The sequence below is a fragment of the Chelon labrosus genome, assembly GCF_963514085.1.
Source record: "Chelon labrosus genome assembly, chromosome: 5".
In the NCBI taxonomy this organism is placed as follows: Eukaryota; Metazoa; Chordata; class Actinopteri; order Mugiliformes; family Mugilidae; genus Chelon; species Chelon labrosus.
Genome location: NC_140341.1, coordinates 2,124,851 through 2,135,199, shown reverse-complemented (window position 1 = coordinate 2,135,199; position 10,349 = coordinate 2,124,851). Strand labels below are relative to the sequence as shown.

Here is a 10,349-nt window from a genome sequence, read left to right as displayed (position 1 = left end):
GCAGGACTCCCAGAAACAGTTTGGGTTTCAACCAAACACGGTTTACTTGCGAAAGGGTGGATCAATACACGATAGTCACTCCATACAGGCAAACGAATCCAAAGGGCGAGGCAAAGGCAGTATTAAGCAAAACAGGCAAATAATCCAAAAAAACAGGAAAACAGATCACGAGGAGTAAGTAGACTGCTGGAATGTCTGACACTGAGGTACAAAGACGAACTGGCACAGAGAGGAGGTAAAACACACATTAAACGCACAAGAGAAGGGAATGATAATGAGACACAGGTGAATCTAATGACGGCGGGGCAGACAATCAAAACTGGAGGGAAAAACACAGAGACAGGAAGTGAGAGGTAAGTTTTCATAATAAAACAGGAAGCATGAAACATGAATGAAAGAAAAACAAAAAATATGTGAATTTAGGAGGAATGACGAGATGTATAATTTATTTTTAGCACATTCCTCTGTGCAGCTGGAGAAGCACACACTCAGACAGGATGCTCTCGACTGAACAGTGACAGAATACCTGCAGTTTTTGAGGGAAGTTCTTCTCCCTGAGAACTCTCAAACAATTAAGTCTATGCTGGGCCTTCTTCACCTGCTCAACAGTGTTTGCGCCCCATTTTAGATCCTCCATGATGTGGATACCCTCCAGCACCCTCACCACACTGTCCCCGTCTGTCAATAAGGGCTGAAAGTCTGTTTTCTTCTTCCTGTAATACACCAGTCTCTTCAGTCTTAGTTATATTTAGCTTAGTTGTTGTCTCTGCAACACACTGTCAACTGCTCCACCTTGTTCCTGTAGGCAGATTTGTCCCCTCCAGAGATGAGTCCCATAAACCATGGTGTCATCAGCAAATTTGACAATGGTGTTGCTGTGGTGGGTGGGGGTGCAGTTGTGGGTGTAGATGCTGGATGTGGGGGTGGCCACAATAACCCTCTGGGTGTCATCTGACAAGAAGTCCTTTATCCAAAGGCAGGTGGACTCTGAAAGTCCCATGGTAATGATTGAGGAATTTAGGCAGGAATTGATGGTGGCCTCAGACAGGGACTGGTAGAAGATCCTGGTGAAGACCCCAGCAAGCACACATGCATGGACACCATCAGGTCCGGCTACTGTCCCCAGCATGACAACTCACAGCAAGCGCCTCACCTCATGCTCCTACTCTGTGAAGTGGCAGTTATTGTTGGCCATAAAGTGTGGTATAGCTGCCTCAGGTGACTTCACTTCAAAGAAGTGATTTAGCTCCTCTGCCAGTGAGCTGTCACCTTCTGCAGCTCCGAGGTTGGACCTGTAGTTGGTGATGTGCTGAACTCCTTGCCACACCTGCCTGCTGTTGTTGCTGTCTAGGTGGTCGCCAATCCGTTTTCCATAGTCTGACTTGGGCTTCAGGATGCCTCACTTCAGGTTGGTATGGGCCGTGGTGTAGAGAGCCCTGTCACCAGACCTGAAGGCGCTGTTCCTGAACTCCAGCAGCCGTGGAACCTCCCACCCAAGGCTGCTTGTTGAGAAAGACCCACATGTGTTTGTCTGCTGTTAACTATGTCCATTTAGTTCTTGGTGTAACACAGTACACCACCTGTGTCAAAGCCATCTTGCAACTGCTGATAGACTTCATCCGGCCAAGTTTAACAGTCTCAGTGGTGGTATAAACCAAACCAAGGGCATTTGCTAATCCTCCATCTACAGAAGTTCCAGTTCCAACTCCAGCTCTACGGTCAGCTCCAGTTCCGGGCCCAGAGTCTGCTCCAGGCTTAAAGCCTTGTCTCCTCACCTCTCCACAATCATGAGCAATCATGACACAGTGTAGCCTCTGTTTTGAGCTCCAAGCTGCATCCAACCCTACCAATCGAGCCAAGGTAGCATACATCATCTCCCATCTGTCTAGAAGAACTGAGGCCTGAACTACAGCTGAGTGAAGCCAGAATTCACCCATATGTGACTCTTTGGAGAGCTTCTCTGAAACTTTTATTAAAATCTTCCAACAGATTGCTCCCGGACGTGAGGCAGCTAGGGCCCTGATATGCCTATGTCATTGCCATTGAGTTTGTACCCTGGCTGCTAACAGCGGGTGGAGACAGTTGGGACTTACCTGATCACCTGAAGTGATATCCTAGCACAAAAATTGTGAGAAGACATGTTTTCCTCTGACCTTGTTGCTTCCCCTGCTTTTGTTGCTGTGCCACCTCTCCCAGCAGCCATGTACAGTGCTGCTGTCTCAGATTTCCCAGACTGACTTAAGTTCCACCTTGTTACTTAGATTTCAAAGAAGTATTCAATAAAGCAAAGGTCACTTCATTGCTCCGCCATCTTCCCTATGATTGTGCAATTGACCTGCTACCTGTACCATCTACGACTCGGGGGCGACTTCATTCACTATCAGCACCTGAGATGGAAGCCATCACTCGCTTTTCATGCTTCCCTGCTGGAGCTGGATGATTCTTCATTATGGATAAGTAAGACAAGTCTCTTTGCCCCTGCATTGACTACTATGGCCTGAATAACATTATCCACAAGAACAGAAACCCCACTTGCTCCTATTTCTTCAGCATTTGAATTGTTACAAGGAGCTAAAATCTTTTCCAAGATAGATCTCAGGAATGCCTACCAATTAGTACAGATAAGGGATTGGTGATGTATGCTAACAATACACTGTCATGCTCTGCTACTGGTCTTGCCCTCTTTCACTGTCTCTATGACTAGACATCTTTTTTCCCAGACCCAGAAGAGGAAGTCAGTGTACTCTCTGCATTTGCTTTGGTTACCCAGTATCGGCACATCTGGAGACAGGCTCGTCAGGTGCTCCCCAAAAGTGTGGCAAGTTATAAGGCAACTCCTGATTGCTGGCATACGGCAAGCACCCACATATCAAGTTGGTGACAGAGTATGGCTATCCACCAAGGACCTTCCCCTGCGCACATTCTCTCATAAAAGAATGGAGCTTTGATTTGTAGCTACGGTGCGTATAAGCAAAATACAAATAACTAGCCATAATAGCAAGCGCCTCACCTCATGCTCCTACTCTGTGAAGTGGCGGTTATTGTTGACCATAAAGTGTGGTATAGCTGCCTCAGGTGACTTCACTTCAAAGCGGGCAAAGAAGTGATTCAGCTCCTCTGCCAGTAGCTGTCACCTTCTGCAGCTCCGAGGTTGGACCTGTAGTTGGTGATGTGCTGGACTCCTTGCCACACCTGCCTGCTGTTGTTGCTGTCTAGGTGGTCACCAATCCTTCTTCTATAGTCTGACTTTCCCCTGGGCACATTCTCTCATAAAAGAATGGAGCTTTGATTTGTAGCTACAGTGCATATAAGCAAAATACAAATAAGTAGCCATAACACGACGTACAGTTTACATACAACACCATATCATTGGTTTTAATATGGTTACCATCAGCATTCTTAAACCCATGACACATATAATTTTAAAGTCACTAACACTTTAGAACTTCTGAATGGGATTTAACATTACATTAATTAGATTTGCAGCATATATACTACTGCAATATACTTTGACACTGCTAACAGACTTAAGAAAAGTCAGCTAAGTGCTAGCAGTTTTGACTCACCAAAGTTTGATTGTAAGCTATTGACATGGAAGTTTGAATTAAAACCTGGAAGAAAACAAAATAAACTTAAAATTAGTTGTACCAATGGTTAATCTGTTATTGCTGGTGGATTCATTGCATTGCAAAGTTGATGACAAATGGTAAACAGTGTCCTTAAAGCCCTTGTGGGTAACATGTAGACAACAATGGGGGAGGGACATTGGTCCTCAAAGAATCTTAGAGGAGGGTCAGAAGAGCTACATTAACAATAAGACTCTGAATTGTGGCCAGGAGGCTGCCAGAGCTCAGCAGCTCTCTCCTCTCTCTGACAATGGAGGGAGATGAACTCTGCTTTCCACAGCTCAACACTTCCTGCAGGAAGCTAAAGCGTTCTCACTTTGACACTGTTTGTATTCACGTTATCCTGTCCTCCATCTCTCTACTGACTGCAACTCTCAACCTGCTCGTCATCATCTCCATCTCCCACTTCAAGTAGACACTTATTTCATCTCTTTATGAAACTGGACAGATATGACTGTGAAAGTAGCTTTAGTAGAAATGTTCTTGAATGCTTAATGATGTGATGTGGGTTATCTGTTTAGATAATAATCACTACCAGTAATAATAAGAAGTGTGTTGCTTTCTTACTTCTCCAGGCAGCTCCACACTCCCACCAACCTCCTCCTCCTCTCTCTAGCTGTCTCTGATTTCTTCGTGGGCCTCCTCGTGTTCTTTCAAATTATGCTCATAGATGGATGCTGGTATTTTGGTGACCTGATGTGTGTCATTTATACGGTTTTCGACTTAGTCATTACTTCTTCCTCGGTAGGAACCATGGTGCTCATATCTGTTGACCGCTATGCTGCCATTTGTTATCCTCTACATTATCCCACCAAAGTCACTCAGAGCAGAGCTCAGATCTGTGTCTCTCTGTGTTGGATCTGTGATCTCTTCTTCGTAGGTGTGCTGATGGAGGAGAGTCTCAAACAACCAGGCAGGTTTAATTCCTGCAGCGGAGAGTGTCTGATTGATTTTGACATTACCAAACAATTTGCAGATCTCATTTTGACTTTCATTATGCCCATAACTGTCATAATAGTTCTGTATCTGAGAGTATTTGTGGTGGCAGTGTCTCAGGCTCGTGCCATGCGCTCTAATATTACAGCTCTTACTCTGCAGCGTTCAGGGAAAGTAACTGCTAAGAAGTCTGAACTGAAAGCAGCCAGGACTCTGGGGGTTGTTGTACTCGTGTTTCTAACATGTCTCTGTCCATATTTCTGTGTTATAATCTCAGGCCAGGAGGCTTTGGTCAGTCCTTCATCCTTTCCCTTTGTAGTTTCTCTGTTCTATTTTAACTCCTGTCTAAACCCAATCATCTACGCCTTTTTCTATCCCTGGTTTAGAAAATGTATAAAACTTATTGTGACACTCCAAATACTGAAGTCTGGCTCCTGTAATGCCAACGTACTATAAAGAGACTCTTTGGAGTGACTGAAATTAGGCCTCTACTGTGCTGGTGGAGATGTAACCTTGATGTCAAGTCAAACTAATTGTTTAAACCAACATATTACAAATGTATTCTGTGGAAAAGATGGTCAGGTGCATCTCCACCAGTAGAGGCCTAATGTCACAGTTCATTGGAAAACAGGCAAATCTGTGAAGGCAGAAGTATGTAAGAGAGGTGCTTTTAAATTTTGATATATGCCTCTCTTCTCTCTCTTGTTGTTAAGTCAGTGAAATGTGCTTTAAATGTAGGTGACTGATGAATAATAAATGTCATAAAACTACGACTCAAATTGTGATAAAGTATATTTCATGTCCACTGTATACATACAATCAAAGAGTTTTCTGGAGTTTCCTTTTTCTACCTTCCTAGAATTTCTCAAACTGACACATAATCAGATCAAATCAATCAAACCTTAATGTTGTTTTCAGAGAAATGAGACACGTGGTGTATAAAAGACCTTTGTGATGTAGAGTAACCTTAATCATTTCAGTTATAACAAAATAAGACATGTTTATGTCCTGCACTCACTGCACTAGTTATATATAATATTTTTACTTCACCTTAACATTTATTACTAATATTACCTTTATTTTTTTCTATGCTTGTGACATGTAGCTGCCAAAAGAGATGTTGCCAAACAAAATTTCGTTGTATTTGTATACAATGACAACAAAGCTTCTTCTTCTTACTGCAGATACTATTCCACATTTAGTTCAATACAGTCCCCTCCACTCTTTGTTGTGCAACCATTAGTAGAGTATTTTGTGACAGCAGGTCTCAGTCGTAGATATCTGTAGGTGATGGATTACTTATTAGTTGACCACAGGTCTGGATAGGTTTTAACTTATCAATCTTCTGCACCGTCAAACTGCAAAGTTAGGTGTGAACACCTCTATGAACCTCAACACAGAGTCTCTATTAAAACACTGACAAGTGTGGGTACACTTTAACCTGACATTCAGTCACAACCACTGAACACAGTAACACCAGTCAGGGAAACAATAAACATCAAAGACACATGTCTTATTCTGGATCCTTCAGCTACTCCATATTTTGTTTCATAAAACTCAAAAACAAGTCGACAAGGTACTGAAACCCATGACCCCAACGTTGAACCGCCAGAGGGCTTTTGACAGAATACCACCCCCACGGTTCATCGATGGAAGTCCTGTCCTCCATCAATGAAACGGGGGGGGTGATGGCGGTCTGGTGGCAGGGACCAAAGAACTCTCCTTAGCAGGCTTGAGGCGGGCTACGTGGAACTTGGGATGGATCTTCATGGAGTGGGGGAGTTGGAGACGCACAGTTACAGGATTAATCACCTTAGAAACAGGGAATGGACCCTCAAACTGAGGAGCCAGCTTCCAGGATGTGTGAGGGTTCTATAGGGGGATGGGATGTGGTGTTTTGCTACGGGGGGGCTGTGCTGTTCTCACCACCCGGGCTAAGTCCTTCTGGTCCTGTGCAACTGCCGTACCACACTGTACGGGCAACCGGGTGGCTGTGCAGACCTGACAGTTCTGGCGAGCGGCCGGGAAGCCGGGTAGACAGGACCAAAAGTTCTGGGGGCCGACCGGGAGGCCGGGCAGACGTGGCCGAGAGTTCAGGGGGCCGACCGGGAGGCCGGGCAGACATGGCAGAGACCGGACCCACCTCGGCAACAGGAGCAGGAACAGAAGCTGGAGTCCGACCCACCTCGGGAGCTGGAGTCGGACCCACCTCGGGAATGGGAACAGGAGCCGGCACGGGAACATGAGCAGGAGTCCGACTCGCCTCGGGAACAGGAGCAGGAGCAGGAGCAGGATCGGGATCAGGATTCTGAGCCACCTCAGTAACTGGAGCAGAAGCCGGGGTCCGAGCCACCTCGGGAACAGGAGCCAGAGAAGAGGCGACCCTCGGAGCTGGAACAGCAGCCAGAAGCGAGCGGATCCTCGGAACCAGAACAGGGACAGGAAGCAGCGCTGGAGCAGTACATGAGCCGACCCTCGGGGCCGGAACAGGAACCAAAGAAGAGGCGACCCTCGAAACCGGGAGAGGAGCCGGAGCTGAAGTGACCCTCGGAGCCGGGAGTGGAGCTGAAGCGAGGCATGAGCCAACCCTCTGGGCCGGAACAGGAACAGGAACAGGAGCGGGGCATGAGCCGACCCTCGGGGCCGGTATGGGAGCAGGAACAGGAGCGGGGCATGAGCCGACCCTCGGGGCCGGTATGGGAGCAGGAACAGGAGCGGGGCATGAGCCGACCCTCGGGGCCGAGGCTGGAACGGGAACAGGAATAGGAGCGGGGCATGAGCCGACCCTCGGGGCCGGTACAGTTACAGGAGCAAGGCTTGGGCCAACCCTCGGGGCCGGTACTGGAACAGGAGCAAGGCTTGGGCCGACCCTCGGGGCCGGTACTGGAACAGGAGCAAGGCTTGGGCCGACCCCTGGGGCCGGTATAGGAGCTGGAGCAGGAACGGAGGCAGGAGTGGCTCGCTGGGAGCTGGTTAGCCGGTGGCAAGCAGGCCGGGGAGACACTACCATGTGGCTGACAGGACGGGATTCCAGAGGCTGCCGGCCAACAGACCTCCCTCCATGGCGTCCACGTGGACCATGCTTCCCTTTCGGAGCCCCCATGGCCAAATGAGTGTCCACAAAAGGAAACAAAAACTTGGGCATGAGCCATGGCTTACACTCCAGCATTTGATCCCGATAATAGGAAACAACTCGCCTTTTGTCCTCCTCCTCATCAAAAACAAAGTCCGCTGGGTCCTTTCGTGGTTGCGTCATTCTGTCACAAAGGGGTAGCGGGGGTTGGGAGTTCGGACCCAAACGCAGGACTTGAGGCAGGAGTAGGAGAAAAAGATATTAAATTAACAAAAAACAAACTTACAAAACCAATAGCGCTGCCGAGGTGGCAGGAAATCCAAGAACCAAACGAAAATCAAAAACACTATCAAAACGTGGCATAAAAAACTATGGCATGGGAAACATGAAAAAACCTATGGCATGAAACGTGGACATGGAACATGAACAAGGCTGACAAACATGGACATGGCGGACAAACAGTATGACGCCACAGGGACAAAGGGGAAGGCAGGGCTATATATGCACATGAGGAACAGGGGTGACGAGACACAGGTGAAGCAAATCAAGAATTAACGCAAGGAGAAACCAATGATCTAATCAAAAGGAAAACACAGAAGTGACACAAACAGGAAATCAAGAACATAACAAAATAAAACAGGAAACAGAAAACTGAAAAACTAAACACTAAACCATGACTATGGAAACGCAAGAACTTAAAATACAATAAACAGAAAACCCAATAAACTAAACCATGACAGAAAACGTGACAGACAACATGACAGACAACATGACAAACATGACATGGAACAATACAAAAAGGAAAACAAGAACTTAACAAAATAAAACAGGAAACCGAACAGAAAAACTAATTCAGTAATACACAGGATAAGATGTTATAATCCCTTGTGCCAAAATCCCAGGCAAAACACATTTAGAGGCCCTGTTCAGCTAAGAGACCCTACCAAACCTATGGTCATATAATATGACAATTAACCTATAATCTACATAAACTAAGTCATCCGCAAACTTCACAACCATATTTGTAGGGTGGATGGCCAGAGCAGTTGTGAGTGAAGAGGGTGAAGAGGACAGGCCTGAGCACGCAAACTTGTAGCGTGCCTGTGTTGAGGAGCAGTGAGGAAGATGTGGACTCCCCTATCCTCACTGTTAGGGAGGAATTTGTGGTGATGCCGATAAAGAAGAAGAAGCACCAGAGTCCTGTATGTCTTATGCTGAAGGAGTTTATTTAGGCTCGATCGAGGACAACAGAAGATTCGTCATCACAACATAAGTGCATGAGTCCACCTCAATTCTAAGGGTCAAACAGTAAAGCTCAGATTCTTATACTAGAAAGGTGGGCCGAGGCAGCAAAGGGGAGATGTGTTAACATCCAATTGGCTATAGTACGTAAACATGAAGATAAGGATTCACACCAGCTGGGAAATACAAAGTGTCATCCAGTGACGGAGGGCGTTATCATCTAACTCTACAGCTGTGTCTGTAGACAGCCAGAGAGTGAGATTGAAGACGCCAAAGAGGGACCATTGCCTTGGCATGTTCCTCAAACAGAAAATAGGGCAGATAACTGACCCCAGCAGTAATCTAACATTAACTACACTATGACACAGATGGATTGACTATTAACTACACAAACTATCTATAGGCAAGTGAAATTATTCTCTAACACTCACCACCTGGGGTCTGTTGGTGAGGAAATCCCTGATCTAGGAGCAGAGCCATGCTGACAAACCCAGGCTGTGGAGCTTCAGGTCCAGCATGCCCAGGAGAACAGTGTTGAAGGCTTAACTGAAGTCTACAACTAGCATCCTAACCTAGTATCCTAGCCATGTGACGTGCTAGCAAGACAGCATCCTCCGTAGAACAGTTCTCCCTGTAGGCGAACTGCAGGCTGTCCAGGCTGGCAGGGATGGCGTCCTTGATGTACTTTGGGAGGATCCTCTCGAAGCACTTCATGATGATTGGGGTCAGAGCAAAAGGACGGTAATCGTTGAGGCAGATGATGGTTGTTTTTTGGGCACAGGCACAGTGATGGAGGACTTCAGACAGACAGGGACCGATGAAAGCTGAATGGACAGGTTGAAGATGTCCAGAAAATTTCTGCCAGTTGGTCAGCACATGATTTTAGGGTCCAACCCGACACCTCATCTGGACCTGCAGCCTTGTTGATGTTGATCCTCCTCAAGGTGGAGTTAATTTGGTGTCGGTGCAGGACGAGAGGCTGATGTTGCACCTCTTGCTCAGAAAGATGAACAGTCTTTCTGCTGCTTGGAGAGTTGAAGCGAAGAAGAAGCTGATTAAGGTGTCAGGCAGAGTGGGGTCATGGCTGACCTGTTGGTCGCTGCGCCTGTAGACGGTGATGGTCCTGATGCCTTTTCACATATTATGTGGATTGTTGTTGTTGAAATGCTGCTCAATGTGCTGCTTGTACCTGTGTTTTGCCAGCTGGATGCCCTTTTTCAGTTCTTTCCGGGCCGTGCTGTAGGTCAGCTTGTCTACTGATCTATAGGCTGCATCCCGCACTTTTAGCAGGGGCCACACTGTGCCGTCCACCCATGGCTACTGGTTAGAAAAAAACATGATTGTCTTTGTGGGTATGAAAGCATCAGTGCAGAAGTGAATGTAGGACAGCACAGATGACGTGTAAACAATAAAAGAAAAGAGATCAGCGTCTTCTTTCAGCACTCCCCAGTCTGTGTGCTCAAAGCAGTCCT

At 46.7% G+C, this 10,349-nt stretch overlaps 2 protein-coding genes across 2 annotated transcripts in view; both read left to right on the top strand.

Moving 5' to 3' along the window:
• Positions 1–3,876: 3,876 nt before the first annotated feature.
• On the top strand, positions 3,877–5,294 carry LOC311487808 (trace amine-associated receptor 13c-like; the record flags this gene model as incomplete). The annotated part of the gene is made up of 2 exons (XM_084544189.1): positions 3,877–4,037; positions 4,202–5,294. 2 exons carry the CDS (start codon positions 3,877–3,879, stop codon positions 5,016–5,018), a joined length of 978 nt encoding a protein of 325 aa, XP_084400315.1. The 3' UTR covers positions 5,019–5,294.
• Positions 5,295–9,957: 4,663 nt separating this feature from the next.
• The window catches only part of LOC311488735 (trace amine-associated receptor 13c-like), a gene marked incomplete at both ends in the record, with an annotated part of 2,727 nt that continues 2,335 nt past the window's right edge, over positions 9,958–10,349 (top strand). Inside the window, one exon of the mRNA XM_084545586.1 lies at positions 9,958–9,991. Within this exon, the coding sequence (XP_084401712.1) occupies positions 9,958–9,991 (34 nt within the window). The remainder of the gene's footprint in view (positions 9,992–10,349) is intronic.